At 43.9% G+C, this 21883-nt stretch overlaps 1 protein-coding gene across 1 annotated transcript in view; it reads left to right on the top strand.

The window, feature by feature from the left end:
- Positions 1-21883, top strand: part of LOC144827569 (uncharacterized) — a 209194-nt gene that overhangs the window by 78562 nt on the left and 108749 nt on the right. Inside the window, exons 10-11 of the mRNA XM_078685827.1 lie at positions 15816-15869; positions 18546-18599. Coding sequence (XP_078541953.1) covers positions 15816-15869; positions 18546-18599 — 108 coding nt within the window. The remainder of the gene's footprint in view (positions 1-15815; positions 15870-18545; positions 18600-21883) is intronic.

Below are 21883 nucleotides of genomic sequence, written 5' to 3'. Positions count from 1 at the left end.
CACCACCCTCCACAATGAGGAAACAGCAGGTCTACGACAGTTCCCAATTGCGGCATTGTGGGATGTAATGCTAAGCTCCTTCCATAGGGAATGCCACCTAGCACGGAACCCAGCAGATATCAACCAACCGGTCGACACCAACGACACACCCCCTACTAATACTCCATGCGAACAGACATGATGGTGCTCCGCGCAACACTCCCCTCCTGCTGACTGCATGCCACGACTGACCCATTGCCCTCCCCAAAGCTATACCCCCTCCAATAGTTCATGTTCAATGACACACACACCCCCCCCTGCATCGGTACATCCTCGCCTCGACGCACACGTCACACTTTCGAATAAGATGACCACACCTCCCATTCCCCTTTTCCCCTTTATGTCCTTTGACCTTTTTTCTTTTTCCCTCTTTCCTTCACTGTTTATCTCGGAAAGTTATATCCTCTGTTGCGCTAACTCGGTTGGAACATTTGTGTTGAAGCATTGCCATGATGTATGAAGCAAAGAACCAATGCATTGTGTGGCATGCCCCGCAAACATGACAGACATCTTTGAGATGTAGTACCATGCATGTTGTCGCATTTATGTTTTCATTCCTCCTGTGATTTCAATAAAGGATATTTAAACAAAAAAAAAAATTGGTGTTATATTGTTATCGTTGTTATATTATAGTTATAGAATTAATACATATAGCTTTAAGGCTCGTGTCTGTGCGAGTGTTGGAATGGTATTATGTCATGAGATTCCAGTGAGGCTAGTCAGTTGTAAGCCGAACTGGGATCTGAGTAGTTGTGTTACCTGGCACTTACCTGTTTCTTCATTTACCATTAATATTGGAAATAAAGGATATTCAAGGATTCCGCTTGTCTACTTACTTAACAAGTGGCGACGAGGATTGGTTGAAAATTTTGTGAGAGGTTGTCAGGTTTGTTGTTCGGCTGATAAGTCTTTAAAAGCTTTAAGACCTACAATGGGTGAAGGATTAATTCCAAGTTTTCCTTGGGATACTATAGCGATTGACATTTTTGGACCAGTTAAAGGAATACGGATTGGTGGCTATTGACCTCTTTACTAAGTGGCCTATTGCCAAATTTGTGGAAAAAGCTGACAGGCAAACTGTTCTTAAGTTTTTAGACAAAATCTTTGTGACGGAAGGTTTGCCTATTAATGTTTTGACGGACAATGGAGTACAGTTTTAATCTAAAATGGCTAAGGATTATTTTGAACGGTGTGGGATTAAACACAAAACCACAGCATTATATATTCCCAGTGGAAATGGCACTGTGGAACGTTCCAATAGAGTGATTAAAGGTATTTTACAAGCAGCCATAGGTAAGAATTTGGATTGGAAAGTACAAATACCGAAGGCAGTTTGGCACTATAGAATCACTTCTCATGGTAGTACGGGGTTATCTCCATTTGTGATGATGAGGGGTAGAACACTTGGGGCCAGATGTAGGTGAGGGACATTTACCGACTCATAAATACCGAATTTTACCGATTCGGTATTTATGAATCGGTAAATATGAAGGAGGGAGATGTAGCTAATTTTTAAATTAGAAATACCGAATCGGTAACATTCGGTATTTACCGATTCGGTAAATACTGAATTGGTATTTCCTATTGATTCCTATGGGCTGTGAAGCCCATAGGAATCAATGGGAAATACCGAATCGGTATTTACCGAATCGGTAAATACCGCATGTTGCAAGGGTGCAGGGGGTGTAACTTTGACACCCTCTAGCACCCGAAGTAAAGACATGTGTGACATGTGGCACACATATATGCCCTAAGGGCATGTCTGTGTGTCACATTGCACAGTGTGCATGCACAGATGTGCATGCACACCTGGATTCGGTATTTTACCACACAATATGATTGTGTGGTAAAATACCGACTCTTAAGGGCCTGTGACACTCTCAGGAGTGTCACCTACATTTGGATTTACCGAATCGGTAAAATTACCGATTCGGTATTTTACAGAATCGGTAAATTTACCGAATCGGTAAATTTACTGATTCTGTAAAATAATGGCCCCTACATCTGAAAACCCAAATACCAGTCGGTAATGGCCAAATTCGGCCGTTACCGACCGGTATTTGCTCTCCTACATCTGGCCCCTAGATGTAAGTTTAACCCTGGGTGGTTTTTCAAGGGCAGTGTACAACAATGGTCTCCTATGGAGGTTAAAAAGAATTTGGAGTCAGTTCACTCAAGAGTAAAGTATACTATGATAAACACCATGGCGCTAAAGACACTCCTGTTGTAATTGGTGACTGGATTCACATCAAAAAACCTTTTAGAGTTCAAAAAGGTGAAAGTAAATTTGATTCGCCTAAGCAAGTTGTTGACGTTTTTCGCAATTCGGTTAGGTTGGATGATGGAAAAGTTTGGAATCTCAAGGATGTTGCTTTTGATGTGAATCAAAATCATGTTAAAGAGAATTTGGAAACAAGAATGCTTCTGAAACTTGACAGACTAACACCTTTGCAAGGGCATTCTCCATTCTATAACAGTAGCAATTAAAATGTTGTAAACACTATTTAAAAACTTATAACTTACCATATGGCATTCCATACAAAGCATTGGCAAATCCAATAGGTTTTGCCTATGTGAGATCTATTGGCTTTGCCAATATGTTTTTTAGCCATATGTTGCATCAGTGCTAGCTTCAGTGCAGCATGACTGAAAATAAAAAGTGCTGTAGCGTGGATAGGCTTTCCTGTTTTCAGTTTCTATTTTTGGAAAATTCTGGTGGGGGGTTTTCAGTGTTTTTAAGTAATTTCAATACTTTTAAAAAACAGTGGTTATCAGTGGTTACACATTTTCCAGTGGTTATCAGTGGTTACACATTTTTGTGCCATTAAAAACAACAGAAACAGTGCTTTTCTGGTGTTTATGGAAATTTTTGCTTTTACTATTGCTTGCTTTCTACACTGATAGTGCATGGTATATAGACAGTGTACGTACAGTGTATATGAGGTCCAAATACATTTTTACAAATCAAACTTATTGCAGTACACCATACAATACTTCTTCAGTCTTTGGTCATGTGCACTCACTCTTTCCTTCCCATGTAAACATTTTTCTATGAAAAGTCCCTCTCAACATTGGCACTTGAGCCGGGCAATGCCAAAACAGCCAGTGCACAATTTGCTAACACTTGCCACTGACATAGCTTTCCATGCCAATACTGGTGCACTTGAAGATTGCGATTCTCTGGGAAGGTTCTGCAACATTTGCAGTGAACTGGGCGCTTATGCCCTCAGAGTCATTGAAGCGGGCAAAAATGAAGCAGCACCTTTGAAACCACAGAGAAAACTTCCCTTTATGGAAGGGATCTAGAACTTGCACAGAGTACCACAGTGAGGTTTCATTAACTTCAAATGCCATGGTTGGTGAAGGGACATTTCTATGCATCATTGCAAGCCACTTCTCATTTATTGTAAAATAAAAGTTCCTGAATTACTCTTCAACATTGCTTTGCTTATCAAGTGACAAGCACTCTAACATGGAACATGTTACAGTTCCAAAGTCACTAAAGTTGTCGCCTAGCCTACTCTCAAGGAGATTGCTACAAGTGGGGGTGCGCCAGGCAATGAAGTCCAGTAGACTTAATGTATTATCAAAATGCTCATTTTTTCAAATTGTTATTTTGTATGAAATTTCACTAGTAAGCAACACTCAGCCAACGCGTTTCATTCCCTCAAGGGGAACCTCATCAGGGCTTATAAAGCCATCAGATGATATCTGAAAGTGTAGTGGTCCATTTATAATTCTCTCCACTATATAGCGCTGGAAACCATTGGCGTTTTCACAGGCATAATAAGACTCGTATGTAATGAACCGCAAACGCTGCATGTCCGGCCAAACTCCAAATCTGTCTGGATCTGGAGCACAGAGGCGTCACGCAACGGCTGACACTGGGGAGCATTGCGCGGGACCAGGATTTGTCGGAACTAGCATGAGATGCAGAGCTAGGAGTCCGCCGTTGAGATTGTGGATGTACTCTCAAGGAGATGTTTTACATATAAACTAATTATGCTGAACACTTGGCAGACAAGGGTGTTTTCAGACTCTAGTTTTTTCTATTATGTCCACTACAGCAGTTATGTTTTCATGTAAAAATCAAAGAATGCAATACAGTGTACTTTTTTCACATCGCTATCAATATGCGACCAAAGATCCTCACATTTCTTGCCTTTGGCATCATCACTCAGCAAAAATTATGTAAACGGTTGCCACATAGATAATATAGCATTCACAGCCACTTGGACTGAGAACCATCAGCTAAGCTACACAGTTAGGATGACTCTTTCTTTGATGCCACACAAAGCACACAATGAGAAATATTTGCGTTATTACAAAACAGTGCACCAGAATGGACTAAAAAGTCAATAGAATTCTTCATTAACTCTGAAGATTGTAAAGATGCTTTCAGCATATCATCTTACAAGTGGCAAGGATCTCTTACAGGGAAGCACTTCAGCTCAGGTATGAATTTTGACAGGTCATCACACAACTTTTTCATATATGTAGCTGAATCACTGCAAATACAAACAATATCACTCCAATCTTTGTTGAACTTGGAAAGAACCTTTTTGCAGCAGCATTCTAAATGACACATCGTTCCAAGTTTTCCAAACGTCTGGTATCATGCTTTCACCACTATCCCAGATGCTTGGTGAGAGCACTCTTTTCACAGATACTTGTCACTATACCTTGCATTGAATGTTTAAAGCCTGAGGTGTTGGCAATTCACCTACTATCAATACTGACTCACTAGAAACTGGGGGCCTCATTTATGAGGCCTTGCGTGAGTTTTGCACTTCCAATGCGTCACTTTTTGTGACGCATCGGCGGCGTAAAACATGCCTCCTGATGCGCACTATTTACAAAGTGACGCATCTAACAGATGCGTCACTTTGTACACCCCTGCGCTACATTATACCTGCGTCAGGTATAATGTATGCAGAGGGGGCGTTCACCCGCAAAAAGCCTCGTAATAGTGACGCTGTGAAATCTATGAGATTTCACTGCGTCACTATTAGGACGCTGTTGCGTCAAAATCTTGCGCCTGCCTCACAGCAGGCGTAAGACTGATGCAAGCCCTTTCACATGGGGCTTTCCCCATGTGAAAGGAAGCATTGCTGGAGTTGCGTCACTTTTGTGACACACTCCAGCAATGCGTCACTTTTGCGTCTACAGATACGTCAGAAATACTGACGTATCTGTAACTCCTTGCGACATGATGCGTCATATTATAAATATGACGCATAAATCATATCGCAGGGAGAGCGCAGTGAAAAGTGACGCATCGCTGTTTTCACGCAGCGATGCGTCACTTTTCATAAATGAGGCCCTGGGAGCTGGTGTATCGAGGGTTTTCACCCATTTTCTGTGAGAAATTTGATAGTACATATTGGGAAAGATTCTTATGAAACCAGCCACTTTACCTATCAATGAAAGACTCAAACGCAGCCAAATATCAAATGATTTAGATTTTTTCTGATTCTCTACAGTTTATAAATTAATTAAACAAGACCTAAAACATGCTTCTTAACCCTGCATCTTTAGACCAAAGACCACAAAACTGAAAAAAGCAAAAGGAAGAAGAAACAATATTTTAGTGACATCACCAAACAACAAAACTCAAGCAGAATAATGTTAGCCCAGTCTTTCTTGCTGCTAGCTTGTATTACAAAGTTATATTGTATTGGGTATTGGTTTGTGGTAGTGCAGTTTTTTTTCAGTGTTGACATGTTTACACTGGCGAGGGCTATTTCCCTTTCAGTGGGGTTTTATCAGTTATTACAGGTTTAAACCTAAAACAGGAAAACCTACGCATGGGGAATGCTGGCTGTGTCATACACCTTTTATACATTCAGCCATTTGCAACATAGCTAAAAACATTAACAAAGCCAATAAATATCACAATGGCAAGAACTATTGGCTTTGCCAATGCTTGTTTCGAACATTGTGACTTTTCTAGACCCATCCCACATACACTTAAATGTACAACAGTGTTCACTGGCTACCCACCTAATGTTGTATGATTTGTGGTGCCACCATGTGTTAATCAAAAACAAGCAGTGGTCAATGTCCTTAAGCTTGAGAAATTACTATCACATAATAAAAGACTGTTACAAACTAGTAAATTGTGTCGAGGACTATTTCGCAAGCCCCAATAACTATGAGAAATAATTTTGTTAATAATAATTTGTTATGAAGTATTGATGTCTAACTAATAAGGGTGGTAAAATCAGAGATGGTGCGTGTGCCATAGAAGTCATAACGACAGTGAGCAAATGTTAAAGAACTTTTTACATTAAACAGAATATTTTGGAAGAAAGAAGGCAAGCAAATGTAGCACTCTTAGGGCCACATGTACCACCATGACAATTTGCGACTCGTAAATTGCGCTCGATTGCGACTTTTGGAAATTATCAATCAACAGGGAAATAGCAGGTCTTTGGCAGAGCCCTAGGGAAAACGTCCCTCTTGTTTCTTTGAAAACATGGCATCAATTAATCGCTTCCTGCTACCCTTTTCACATTTAATTCAGGGACTGTTGTTGGTTGCTATTGTTGTTACCATGACATAGTAACCTCGGTGAAGGGGTTTGTGGTGGAAATAATTTCTTAATGAATGTTGCAAAACAGTATTCATGCCTATTTTAGATCTGGTGAAGTTACTTATGCATTCTGCTCAGACTTCATAGCAGAAGTATTACAGGTGTGCTCACTCTATTTGAGTTTATGTGAAATTAATTGTTTGCTCACACGGTGTGTGCATGTGTTAGAAATGGCCATTCGGGTTGACTAGGGTTGGCTAGGGTATGTACCTAGGGCAGGCAGAACCTACTACATTAGTCAGGGAAGTGAGTTTCACACCTATGATAACCCCAGCTCGCCCCCTTGGTAGCTTGGCACAGTGCAGTCAGGCTTATCCCAGAGGCAATCTATAAAAATAATAAAAATAAACAAATATATATATATATATATATATATATATATATATATATATATATATATATATATATATATATATATATATATATATATATATATATATATATATATATATCCAAAAAGCATTTTTTTCTTTTGCCAATATCCTTGGCGCCATTTGATAAATCTTCAAAACTTTTCCAAACTAATGGCCCGCTCAGGTCAGCTCCTGTTTTGAAAGTTCCGGGGCGATTTGTCAAGCGGGGGCTGAGAAGATAGGGGGGGTCCCAAAACATGTTTTCTCCATGTTCATTTCCATAGGAAACTTTAGACACGGCTACAGCCCGAACTGCTGAACGGAATTACAACAAATTTAGCATAAAGGTAGCTTTTGGTCCATAAAGCACTCTTTTCTTTAAATGGTGAAAATCCATTCAGTAGTTTTTGAGAAATTTAAAGATTTGCAGATATCGATATTTGAGAATTGTGAGGCTGATTGGCTGAACCCTCCCGATCTGGAGCTTGTTTCAAAACCAGGAAGTGTTGGCTGCCATCTTGTGACTCAGTTGAACCGAGTCACAAGCAAAAGGTAAGAAAAATTATAAAAAACAAGAAAAGGGGGCAGAGTAAAAACACCCTGACCCCTGTGCCTGGTCAGGGAGTCCCACTGGGACCCCCAGGGCCCAAAAAAGGATTTTTAACAATATTTTCAGTGGGAATCGCGTAGGGTGCACGAATCCCGCTGAAAAAAATAAAAAATCGAAGCATGATCTCCCGCGCTTTGTTTCTTTTAAGCCCCTGGGTGGGCCAGGTCCCGGGGGCAATCTATAATTATGTCGTAGGGCCCATGGGGGCCCCTGAAGCCCCGGGGATCACCACCTCCCTTTTATAAATATGGGTGGGGTGCTTCTGCTCCCCCCATGCTGCCCCAGGGACCGTCACCTCCCTGGGGCATTCAATTATTATGAGTGGGGGGCCTCGCAGGCCCCCGCGCCCCGGCGAATGGCACCTCCCCGGGGCATCAATAATTAAGTGAAATTGTAGGGGGGCTCCTGCCTCCACACTCTACCCCAGTGACCACTACCTTCCCAGGTCACTAATTATTCTAATATGGGGTCTGTTGCGGTCCCCTGGCCCCGGGACCACCACCTTCCCGGAGCAGCACACAGATGGGAGGGGGCCAGGCGGGCTTCCTCCTGGTGCCCTAGATGGCCCCCAGGGCCAGCTCCAGCAATGTCCCGGGATACCCATCCCCGGGACATTATAGTTTGCTATGGCAGGGTGGGAGCACAGCTCCCGCCCTGTCATAGCAAACACTGCTTTGCTTCATAGAAGCGGGACCAGGAACCCTGCTCTGGCTTCCATGAAGCAAAGCAGAATTGCTTTTCGGCAACGGGAGCTGCATGCCAGCTGCTCCCTTTGCCTAAAAGCAATGCCGGCTCCCGCAGGAGGCTGGGAGCCACAGGGACTGCGGAAATATGGGGGCTCCCCTCACAGTCCCCAACATGAGGCCAGGCCCTGGGAGATGGGGTCCCCTGGGCCAGAAGTGGCCCAGGGAAGGGGGCCAACCAGCCCCCCTCCAGTAAAAAAAAAAAATCTAAAGAAGTGGCCATGCCCCGGGGATGGGGTCCCCAGGGCGGCAAGGCTCCCTTTCTGTTTTTTTTTTTAAATGGCTAAGGCCCTGGGATCCCAGAGCCCAAAAAATAGTAAGAGAAGGGGGACCACACAGCCCCGCTTCTAAAAAAAAAAGAATAAAAAGAAAAGCCGGCATCTTGCTGGAGGCTCCGCCCCTTCTCTGCACCACTCTTCAAGCCACCTCTTGGTGCGTTCTAGGTTAGGCGATTAAGTCCCCTTGAATCCTCAGGGTGCTTAGGGCCAACTAGCCGACCAGGTACCTCCAGCAAGCACCACACAGTGGAATTGCTGAGAGGTGGTCTGAGACCATGCCCCTTTTTACACCACTCTGCAAACGCACCTCTTGGCACAGTGCTGGTGGAGCAATGAGGTCCCCTTGTGTCCTGAGTACTTCAGGATTAAAGTGAACTTCATTCCCCAAGCAGCAGTGCCCCAGGAGGTGCTTTTGCAGAGTGGTGTAAAAAGGGGACGTGGCCTCTGAACACTCTCTGCAATCCAGATGTGTGGGGCTCACTGGAAATAACAGGAGGGCTAGTTGGCCACCGGGGCCCGCAGGAGGCAAATGGACTTAATACCCCAACCAAATGCGCACCAGGGGGTATGTCTACATAGTGGTGGAAACATGGGGGCAACTACCCCTCCTGTTACCTCAATAAGTCTCATACAGTCTGATTGCTCAGAAGTCTTCGGAGGCCACGCCTCCTTTCTCCAACACTCCTGGCACACTACTGGTTTGGGCATGAAGTCCACTTTACTCCAAGGGACTTTGGGGGCCAAGTAGCCCTCCTGGTACCTCCTGTAAGTCCTATGCTGTGCAATTCCTGAGTGCTGGTTGGAGGCCCAGGCCCCTTTTTGCACCACTCTGCAAACGCGAATACTACGTTATAGTTAGAAATTTGCATTTACAAAAACCATGGGAATTCACTGAAAAAAACATAGGTTTCAGGGACATTATAGTTAGAAATTAGCATTTAAAAAAACATAGCAATTCACTGAAAAATCATGGGTTTCAGGGACGTTATAGATAGAAATTAGCATTTAAAAAACCTTGGAAATTCACTGAAAAAAACACAGGTTTCAGGGACGTTATAGCTAGTTGGACATTTCACTCGTACAAAACCAGAGAAATTCAGCCGTTATAGTTAGTTGGGCTAACTATAACTCCCGCCGCGCAATGCACTGCTGATGACATCACATATTACATCACTCATGACATGGTCAGTGACATCACTCATGACATCACTGATGACATCATCCACTTAATATCTGATGCACCTCCTCACACCCTAATATAACCTTTCATATACCTATTCAAAAGTACAGGCTAACATTCTCTAAACCAGAGACACACCAATACCAGTTAGTACATACCCACTTACTGATTCATAGGCCTACACACACATCCACTCACCCATACAGTCACTCATTCACGCACTCACTGATCAATACAACCACTAATATATATATGCACTCATACACCTATACAGATACTCACACACCACCACTCACCCATAGATTCACACATAGTCAGTCACCCAAAGAATCAACCACACTGCCATTTATTCATTATACAGTTATACACACACATCTCACTTATTCATACAGATACTAACACATACTTACTCTCTTATACAATCACTGACACAAGCACACACTCATCCATACAGCCACTCCCACAATCACTCACTCTCACATTTAGTCACTTATATACTCCAAAACTCACATATACTGCCTTTCACATACGTAGTTACTCATACATGTACCATTGAGACATTCATTCACTCACCAAGACAGCCATACACACACTCCTCCACCCATACAGCCCCTCACTGATGCACTCATGAACCCATACAACCAGTAAATAACCCACTGACACATCCATGCAGGGAGTCATACACCCCCCACCCACCCACACAAACACTCGGGCACCCATACAGGTACTCAGACAACCAATCATTAACCTATATAGACACTCATGTAGCTACTTGCCAACCTATGCAGCCACTTACACACCAACTGACAGACAGATACAGTCACACAGATCAGTTACCCACCCATGCATTCACTAAGACGTGTTTAATCACTTACTTATAGTCAGTCGCGCACCCACAAAATCATCCATACAGACACTCATACACCCACTCATTCTTCAATACACCTTGGCGTATATATAGATAACGTTCTTAAACTTTTCAGAAACACTCATTCACTGGATGATGTCATCAGTGATGTCATCAGTATGTCATTTGAGATGTCAAAGTGATGTCGCTGACCATGTCATGCGTGATGTAATATGTGACGTCATTGCGGGGGCGCGAGTTATAGTTAGCCCAACTAACTATAACGGACGAATTTCATTGGATTTGTACGAGTGCTATGTCCAATAACTTTAATGTCCCTGAAACCTGTGGTTTTTTCAGTGAAAATATATATATATCTTATACTAGTTTAGAAAAATAGCCATTTTTTTATCTGAATACAATAAGACCAAAACGACAGAAATTCATTATACACAAATCAAGACATGACTCCTACAAGATTAAAATCAAGTATAGCTTCTAGAAATCAAAAATAACTCCAACCGGGCCGATTTGGTCACAGTCGACGTCCATGACTCCACAAAGACAGTCTGACGTCTATGGAGCAAGGGCCAGTTATGGAGTCGGGCAGAGCCCAGTACCGTACCTTGGAGGTGTTGTGAAAATTAAAGATGATGCAAAATACAGCGGAGGTAAGGCGTTGTGGAGGCCAGTGCTGCACCGGTTCCTTACTGTTGCAGGGGAGGTGAGGCATCGGTTCCTTACTGCAGGGCAGGGGAAGTGATTTGTTGGTTGGTTACTGTTGCAGGAGATGTGAGGCTGCACTGGCAGGTGCAGTACCTCGGTTCCTTACAGCGTTGATTCAGTGTTTAAGATCAGGCCGTGAGTGAAAGCTTCGGCTTTTCGCTGTCTGTTAGGAATAGGGGTCTCTCTTTGGAAGAGGTAGGTACCTTTGTCTAAATAGGGACGCTTGCTTCTAGTCAGGGTATGGGGGATACACTTCTACAATAACCCCTGCTCACCCCCTTGGTAGCATGGCACGAGCAGGCAGGCTTATCTCAGAGGCAGTGTGTAAAGCATTTGTGAACACATACAGTAACAAAGTAAAACACTACAAATTGACACCATACCAGTTTAGAAAAATAAGTAATCTTTATCTACACAAAACAAGACCAAAACGACGAAAATCCACAATACAGTAATAAAAACATGACTTTCAAATGGTAGAAATTGTTCAGTTCAAAGCAAATTGCAGATGCAACACTTTTCACACAAAGTACCTTGGATGCGTTATGCACACAAAGAAAAAGGGTCGCAGGGAAGGTGATGCGTCGGTTCCTTACACTCAGGGATGGTGATGCGTCGGTTCCTTGCTCTGGGGGAGGTGATGCGTTGGTTCCTTACTGCTGCATAGGGGAGGTGATGTGTCGGTTCTTTACCAGAGAGGAAGTGATGCGTCGGTTTCTTACTGCTTCGGGAGGTGTTGCGTCGATTTCTTACCGCATCCCCCACTTATGCAACAGACCTGGCGTCTCGATGCGATTCGACAATCGGGGACAATGCGTGGGCTCTTTCAGGCACACAGCAGGGCTTGCGTCGGAATCGGTGCGGTGATCTCAGACTGGTGCACTTGATGCAGCGTGCAGCGATTTCTAAAGCCCGCGGGGAGGCGCTGCATCAGTTTCTTCAGGGATGCATCGGAAACAGGTACGTTTGCGTCACGCTTCTCGTCGTTGCATTGCTTTTCCAGCTCCCAACAGCAGGAACAACCTCCAGAGGCTCAGAACTCCCAACAAGGGAATTCCGGGGTGCTGGGGGTGAAGGCTTTGTGTCCCTGACACATCAGAACAGGAGGCAAGCTCAATTTCAAGCCCTTGGAGATCTTCCTCAACCAGGGGACACAACAAACAACAAAGTCCTTCTCCCTTCCTTGCCAGAAATTAGCCACTGTAGTCCCACCCCAGACAGCAAACAGCACAGGGGAAGTATTCCTCCTAAGTTTCTCCGGCTCATCTCCTTTGCAAAGGTTCCTGTTGATTTCCAGAAGTGATCTAAAAGTCTGGGTGCCCCTTTTTATACAGTAAATCTCTTTGTTCCCTGTGGCAGAGAAGCACTTTGCCCAGCCGAAACAGTTCTGTACTCTGTGGTGCAGCTTCCTGGCAGTAGGTGGAGACAGCATTGTCCCAGGCAGACTAGGCCCATTCAGGTGTGAAAGAAATCTCCTCCGTCTACTCTGAATGCAGCCCAGGTCTGTTCAGCCCAGCCCTGACTCTCCCTGAAAAGGCAGGACACACCTAACCCCCCCTGTGGCTGTCTGAACAGAATGCACATCCCAAGGATATGTCACTCCAAAGCCAGACAGTCAATACACAACCTAGCAGAGGCTCACTGGATAACTAGGCAAGAAAATACCTACTTTCTAAAAGTGGTATGTTCAAACACACAATTAAAAAAAAGTTTACTAAAAGATGCATTTTATATTCTGAGTTCAGCATACTAAACTCCATCTTTCGATCTTGTTCCAATGGAACGTTATATTTATAAAATGTTATAAATAAACTCCCATTCTATCATATGGGACAGATAAGCTTTCAATAGTAAAAAACAAAATTGGCAGTATTTCACTACCAGAGCATGCCACACATCAGGGCATGTCCTACCTTTCACAAACACTGCACCCTGCCCACAGGTGTACCTAGGGTCTACCTTAGAGGTGACTCACCTGTTAGAAAAGGGAAGGTTAGGGCCTAGCAAGTGGTTGCACTTGCCAGGTCGACATGGCAGTACCAAACTGCGCACAGACACTGCGGTAGCAGGTCTGAGTTACATTTACAGGCTGCTCATGTGGGTGGCACAATCAGTGCTGCAGGCCCACTCCAGCATTTGATTTACAGGCCCTGGGTACACACAGTGCACTGTACAAGGGACTTACCAGTAAATCAAATATGCCAATCATGGAATCACCAATCCATCATAACCATTTACTGGGAGAGCATATGCACTTTAGCACTGATGAGCAGTGGTAAAGTGTCCAGAGTCATAAAACCAACAAGACTAGGTCAGAAACAGAAGGCCAAACAGCAAAAAGCCTGGGGATAAATCTGCTGGACAAGCCAGAGCTAACAGTGTTGATGCAGAAGCGCTGGTGTCAGCTGACCGGGGCTGCAATGTAAGTCTGGCAGTGCGTCGTGCTTTTCATGAGGGTGCCCTTGGCTCTGGTACAGGCAGTGGTGTGGCGTCAATTCTGGAGCGCTGTTGTCAGTTAAGTTGGGGCTGGCGTGTGAGTAGGGGTGGTGCTTATGCTCTTCATGATCGGTGCCCGCTACTCCGGAGCGGGCAGCAGCCTCGATGATGATGTTGCAGTCAATAGGTTGCTGTCGTCGGCAACCGGGGGTTGCGATGTAAGTCGGAGTGGTGCATCTGGTGCAGACCACAGTGTCAATGAAGGCATTGGGGTTTCTTTTCTTGGGTTGCAGCACAGTCCGCTTGACTCCAAGGGCCCAGGAACTAGATTTGGCATCTCTTGGTAAGACAAGACCCTCAGCAGAAGATTCCAAGTGCTGTTAGCAAGATGTAAAGTATTTAATGTCCAAGAGACATCTTAAAAGAAGGCAAGCTCAATTCAAGCCCTTGGGGAACCTTGGAAGCAGGATGTAGAAAGCAAAGTTCAGTCCTTTCACTCCCAGGACAGAAGCAGCAAAGCAGCAGGCCAACACAGCAAAGCAGACAGCAAAGTGGCAGTCCTTTCTAACAGTTATCCAGCTCTTCTTCCTGGCAGAATGCCCTCAACCCAAAAGTATTCTGAGTATATGAGGTCACAACCCAGTACTTATACCAATTTCAGCCTTTGAAGTAGGCAAACTTCAAAGGATACTCTTTGTAGTGCATAAGACCCTGCCTTTCCCTGCCCTGCCCCCCGACATACTACAGGGGTGTAGGGACAGCTTTGTGTGAGGACAGGGACAGCCCTATTCAGGTCTCAGTGTCAACTCTTCCCACCACTCTAGCTCAGGAAGATCCATCAGACTGGTGATGGGCCTACAAGATATTCAGGATACACCTCATCTTCCTTTGTGTGACTGTATAGAGTGACTGCACAAACAGCCCAACTGCCATCCTAACTCAAATGTGTAGTCCGAGACAGGCAGAGGCAAAAAATGGTTAAAGGAAGAAAATGCCAATTTTCTGAAAGTGGCATTTTCAGACCTGCAATTTAAAAACTAGCTTCACTAAAAGATTTATTTTTAAATTGTGAGTCCAGACACCCCAACCTGAGATTTACTATCTGCTCCCAAATGAAAGATACTCTTGTAAGATGTTACGAGGCAGCTTCAACGCTAACCTATGGAAAAAGATAGTCCTTGCTGTACTGAAAAACAAAATTAGCAGTATTTCACTACCAGGATATGTAAAGCACACCTGTACATTATCTGCCTTTTAAATACACTGCACCCTGCCCATGGAGCTACCTTGGGCCTATCTTAGGGGTGCCGTAGATGTTATAAATGGCAAGGTTTGGGCCTGGCAAGTGGGTGCACTTTATCAGAAAGCAAATGGGTACACTTGCCAGGCCAAAAAGGCAGTTTAAAAGTGCACACACAGACACTGCAGTGGCAGGTGTGAGACATGTTTGCAGTTCTACTTGTGAGGGTGGCACAATCAGTGCTGCAAGCCCACTAGTAGCATTTGATTTACAGGCCTTTGGCATGCATGGTACACTGCACTAGGGACTTACTAGTAAATCAAATATGCAAATCATGGAGAAACCAATTACATTTACATTTCAGACAGGAAGCACTTGGTCTTTCGCACTGGTCAGCATTGGTAACATGCTTAGAGTCCTTACACCAGCAAAAACAAAATGCAGTACCCATCAGAAACAGGAGGCCAGAGACAAAAAGACAGGTGAAACCAAACCAAAAGATGCCAGGTCTAACAGCATGTGTGCTTGACAGAGAATTTGGGTGTGATGGGCATCTTGGGACCGGTTCAACATGATTTTGCTTTGACTTACTCTTGTGCTACTCCTAGCTTACTCTTGAGCTCTTGAAGTAAGTCAGGAGTAACCCCTTGAGAATCTCCATTAAAATGTCTAACCTACTTTAAAAACTGTCTAAAAATCCCCACTCATGTTTATTATTTTTACTTCATGTAAAGTGTCCTAAATTTCAATTTTTCCATCTTTGCACAGGGCTACAGAGGTCACAAAGGAGCACAAGGCAGAAGAGGTGACTCTGGACCACGGGTATGTCCTCCTGATTATCATACCACAAAGCACAAATGTATTGTTTACTTGTTTAATATTTGTAACAATTTACAATTGGTTCCATTGTCTTTGTAAACCTCTGCCCAGTCGCTTTTATTATTGGTCCATAAACAAGTTTAAATATATTTTGTGTTTCTACTCGGATCATGATAATTCATTCGAAAGAGGTACAGAGATGGCTAACGCACCACCCCCTGCAGCAGGAGTCAGAGAGCAATTTATGGGTACTCATTCTGGGGCAGAGAAATTTAGTGCAGGGGGTGTTGGCACGCAAACCTGTTTCTCAAAATCTTACCATGAGCATGCCAACAGCTTGAACCAGGGGCAGTGTAATCTCTATACCGACATTGGTGCTCCCTGACTGGACCGGTCTCTATTTCTTGTGATCTCAAATCAATAGTAGGAATTGTGACATTCTCAATAGGAAAGAAAGACATGGGTTAAAATGTTAAGGCGTTATAGAAAGAATTATTAAGAAAAATACAGAAAATATATCATCAGTATGGTTGGCAGTAAAGAATACAAATCACAAGTGCAAACATCTCTGTAAAGTTCAATGGAAAATCCAACATAGATTCTTCATAGCAAAGTGGGAAAAAGGGGCTCCTAGTTACAGAATAAGTACATCTTTTTTTAGGACTTCAGACAGGTACATGGTTCTTAGGATATGCATCACGGAGGAACAAGCATGACATATTTTACTGCTGAATACATTTGAAGATTCTCTCATAATACTATTGCACTGAATTGAGTTGCTCTCACGGTTTCTTCAACCACAGTCTACACTGTAAAAACAATCGCCTGAGACAGCTGAGATGTCCTTGCTTAGGTACAGCGTGATAAGAAGCCTCTGGGAACTCTCTGAGTGGAAAGGTTACATTTTTTTATTTAGAGCCGGAAAAACAACAACGATAACGTGGTGTGCTGCAACATTAATTCAAGATGGCGGAAAAGATATGCTTGGTTCAGCTCAGCGCAAGTTTAGGTTCTACTGCATTTAAAGCTAAAACAGAATGCAGCTCTCACATTGTCATTTTTGGTTGGGATATAAGGGCAGTTTCATTTTGATATGATTATGATTTTGCTGTACTTTCTGCAGGGCAAATCATTAGTATTTTTTAAATATAACTAATTTGTAAAAGGAAGTGGAGAACTTAATTGTGTAATGTTTTGGTACTGTGTTGTGATATTTTTGTTTATGTTGTTCTCTTAATGTTGTGCTGTGTTGTGCTATATTTTATAATGAATGTTGTCAATCACGCCACCTAACTTGCAGGTAGTTTAAAAGGCACTTTTGTATGTTATTCGGAGCTCATGGTTAGGTGGATCATTAGAATTTATAGGGTGGAGGTGAGACAATACTGCTTGACTAATGTAGTGTCCAAAATAGAATGAAGAGGTGGGGTTTACAGAAGAAAACAATGCAGAGAAGTCAATGCCCCAGGCATTTAGTTAATTAAGGCAAATGATACGAAAGACGAGATTTTGGGCAAAAGGTTGTGCAATGCTGTCCTCTGGTGGAGAGTAGAGGATTTTGTCGCTTGAATTTCTGATCCTTGCTGTAGTTGTTTTCAGTCTTAAAAGAATCGATCTATAATTTTCCTAATCAAATTAGTCACATTACATACATAGTGATGGCCTAATTCGACAAATGTTTTTGTTCTTAAAGAGGTATTGAGAATTAAGTCAATTCTTTGTGCCTCGTGTAGTAAGCTGAGTTGGCAAATATGCGCCTCGACCGGATTTGTTAGTGAAATGACTGTGTGGATGGTGTATCCCAGTGGTAACAGCCTGAAGGTGGATACTTAGAAGCTTTGTGGTGACTGGTGATGTCATAAACCTTTCTTAGGGCGACACTCTAAAATGTACAAAATGCGATGAAAGGAATGCTTTCACTAATCTCAGTCACTTGTAATTTACTCGGGCCGCCCCCAGTCCAAGGTTATTCTGCACACCATGCCACCTCAGTTTGGACCCAGCCATATGCAAATCGTTATTGACCCTGGTCTAATGCGAACTGAATTGCATATGGCTGGTTCCAAACCGAGGTGGAATGGTGTGTAAAATAATGAACTGGGATAAAGCCCGAATAATTACCAGTGGCTGAGAATAATTCACTCCTTCCATCCCTCACTTTTTTTAGACAAACCTTTCGCTAGACACTCCCTGCTACAAGAAGCCGATGTCTGATTATTTTCTTCCATGTCCCCTCTTTCTTTGCGACAATAATTAAGGGGTAGCCACCAAAGTGCTGATACAAACACCGCTCTCTATGCCCGGGGTTTCCATAACACACCCATAGGCCTAGAGAGAAGTCACAATGTGGATGTTCAACATGGTCCCTATATGAATGTTCCTGAGTTTGGCGGTGCTCCTTTGTGCCTGGGACAGAACAGTGCCAGGCAGCAGCCTGGGCGCCGCCATGCTTGCCCGAGCCTGCAGCAGCCGCCTGTGGTCTCTCAAGCTGACTGAAGTTGATGAAACGCACGTGCCCGTGACAGGCTTTCGTTAGAGGCGCTCATTACAGCTTGAAAGCTCGGCCTGTAGTTATTGTCTTCGCCACTCGTTACAGTGATGAATCATCGAACGAACAGATATGCATGCTTTCTTCGAAATGTCTTTGCTTCTGTTGATGAACTGACTTTTTCTCCACAGGGTGATCCGGGTGACGATGGATCCGAGGGGCCTTCAGGCTACTCTGGCACCACTGTGAGTATGACAGGTGGACACAAATAAACTCCGCCACTGTTGACCTTTCGCCGCCTATATTTATTACAAACGTAACCCATGAAACCACCATAACAAGAGGCGACATATAAACCTTGTCCTTTCCGTCTCATTATTGTTATCACTTCATTCAGGATGGTTGATTTTAGGTGAGAGGGGATTCTTGGTGAACAATATAATGAATACGTCACATCTCTCCTTCGTCTGCCCTATCCGTCATCATTTCCTAGGAGGCAGCCAGGCCCGCCCGCGTGCGTAGGGTATCAACACAGTGTAGGTTTCAAGAACAGCAGCAAGACTCCTGGGGCCTCATTTATGAAAAGTGACGCATCGCTGCGTGAAAACAGCGATGCATCACTTTTCACTGCGCTCTCCCTGCGACATGATTGATGCGTCATATTTATAATATGACGCATCATGTCGCAAGGAGTTACAGATACGTCAGTATTTCTGACGTATCTGTAGGCGCAAAAGTGACGCATTGCTGGAGTGTGCCACAAAAGTGACGCAACTCCAGCAATGCTTCCTTTCACATGGGGAAAGCCCCATGTGAAAGGGCTTGCGTCAGTCTTACGCGTGCTGTGAGGCAGGCGCAAGATTTTGACGCAACAGCGTCCTGAAAGTGACGCAGAGAAATCTCATAGATTTCACTGCGTCACTATTACGAGGCTTTTTGCGGGTGAACGCCCACTCTGCATACATTATACCTGACGGAGGTATAATGTAGCGCATGGGTTTACAAAGTGACGCATCTGCTTAGATGCGTCACTTTGTAAATAGTGCGCATCAGTAGGCATGTTTTACGCCCCCGATGCGTCACAAAAAGTGACGCATCGGAAGCGCAAAACTCACAGAAGGCCTCATAAATGAGGCCCCATGGCTAGAAGAGTATACTAAAGGCAAAGGGGCAGATTTATGAAGGCCTTGCGCCGCCGGTGCGTCACTTTTAACATGGGAAAAAGTGACGCACCGGCGGCGCAGGGCCTTCATAAATCTGCCCCAAAATGCCTTATGGGAAATCTGGCTCAGGACTACATTGTTTGAAATATTAGCTCTTAAAGCGGATGGATTGATAAACTGGCAACATAGCACAGAGTAGTAATGTCGCTTCACAATCGAGGTTAATAACGTGAGTATCACTAGACTCTGTAATAGAAACACAAGTTATTACAGCACTTTCAGACTAAGTAGATAACGTTGTATAAATGCTGTAATTATTATTATTATTGTTGGTGTTATTTGCGAGAAATTAGGTTGTTGGTTGAATGGGAGGTAACTAGGGTTGGATGAAGAATTCTGCTCCGCTGGCGTAGTTTGCTGAGTTTTGCCTACTCTGTGCAGAGTTGCAAAAAACTTCACATAGAGACGCGGAGCAGAGTTTTTTCTCTCAAGCGGCTCTCCAACATTAAGTTGGTGCGCATTCATGAGACAAAAATCGCATTCTAGACCTCCTCCCGGTGGGATTTCTCAACGCAGGCGGTCGTGGCTGGTCTCGATCACTGACCTTGAGGAATCTGCCTGCCGCTCGCATTGAGGAAGCTGCTGCTCAAGTAGAATGTCTACTCGAGCTGCAGAAAGCAGCAGCGCCCTCTGGCGCCATGCGTAGTGCCAGTTGCTCTGATTTTACAGACAAACTTGTGGCGCTAAAAATAAGTGTGAGCAGTGCAACTTAACCTACTCTGCCACTGGCAGAACTCCATGGCGCGCAGCTGAGTTTTTCTGGCACTTTGCAGAGTTCCGAGGAGTGAAACTCCACAAACTCCAACCAGGCCTAGAGGTGACCCGTTCAAGCACCAGTCACAATCCCTGTCGGGGTGGGCCACAAAAGTCACTAAATTAACCTATTCTTAATCCTTGGTAGCTTAGCACAAAAAGCAGTCGAGCTTCAGTTAGAGGCAATGTGTAAAGTATTTATTCAGCACACAAACAGTAATAAAGTGAGAACAAAACCCAAGAAAAATCTCACACCAATTTAGAAAAATAGAGTAAATGTTAATAAATTATTTGACATCACAACGTCAAAAATCCAATCAGTAGAACTATAGTTATGAACTTTTAAAGTTTAATGTAAAAGCTAGTGCCTAAAAGATCAGAGCAAGACCCACGACATCTAGTCGCGCAAGACCGGATCAAAGTGGATTGGTCCAGTCGGTGCTTACCTTTAGACGTAAAAGACATTTTGAAGAAAAATGTTCTTAGAAGGTAAAGCTCAGCAGGGCAAGGCTGCAGGCGGTGTCCAAGGAGGAGGCGGCATTATCGTGGAGTCCCACGTTTTGTATTTTGGCGATCTGGGCACCTTTAGCACCACCACCAGGGTTTAGGACTGGAGGGGCACCATATGGGGGTTCAGGACTTACATACGTTGTGTTCCAGATGCGGGTTCAAGCTGTTTGGAGCCTTTTATGTCACTGGGGGTCTATTTAGGAGTCCAGCAAACTAGCCATTGGAGTAACTTGGTAGTCCTGGGTTCAAGTGATGAAGCAGGGCTCAAGCATCAGGCTCGGCCTCTGAGTGCTCAAGGCAGTCTCAGCATCAGGCAATCTTCTGAGAGTTCTTCTGCAGATCCAGAAAGTGAATTGAAGATTGGGTCTGATGGTCCCTGATTTATACCTGGTGCCTTCTTTGAACCAGGAAAAGTTACTAGAAAAGTTAATTTGAAGTGTTTGAAGTTTCTTGACTCCCCTGATCCCAAGCTGGCTTCAGGGACAACACAGTGGTGACAAGTACTTTGTGTGAAGGCAGAAAACAGCCTATTCAGTTGCAAGTGGGACTGTGCCCAGCTCCTCCCCATCCTGCTAGTTGATGGCCAATCCAAGCACACCTAACCCCTTTATTGTGTGGCTGTCTGGGAAGATTAAACAAGGTCCAACTCCTAACTGCATCCAGCCAGTTGACCTAGGACTGGCTGCAGGCACCAAATAGTTAGGGCAAGAAAATGCCAGCTTTCTAAGAGCAATAATTTCACTGGCATCAAACAGTAAATGCTCATGTGTTACAAATCAAAAGTTAGCACTTATTTAATGTAATAGGGCTACCTCAGGTTCTCCTCTGAGGTTGCCTCAGGAGCACCTTCCTGTACATTAACAGACCATGGCATTTTGCTTTTTCCATATGTGCACAAGGCAGCACACACAGAAAAAGCAAAAAGGGGGAGAAATAATAAATTTCTCCTAGTTTCGCCAACTTAAGACCAGGATTTTCCTGGTCTTAATTTTGGTGCTGCCTCCTATGTACACCACCCTTGTACATAGGGGGCAGCGTCAAAT

Source organism: Lissotriton helveticus, chromosome 4_1, assembly GCF_964261635.1.
Source record: "Lissotriton helveticus chromosome 4_1, aLisHel1.1, whole genome shotgun sequence".
NCBI classification, from domain to species: domain Eukaryota; kingdom Metazoa; phylum Chordata; class Amphibia; order Caudata; family Salamandridae; genus Lissotriton; species Lissotriton helveticus.
Note: the sequence above shows the minus strand (reverse complement) of the source record. Positions and strands in the feature narration are given on the sequence as shown.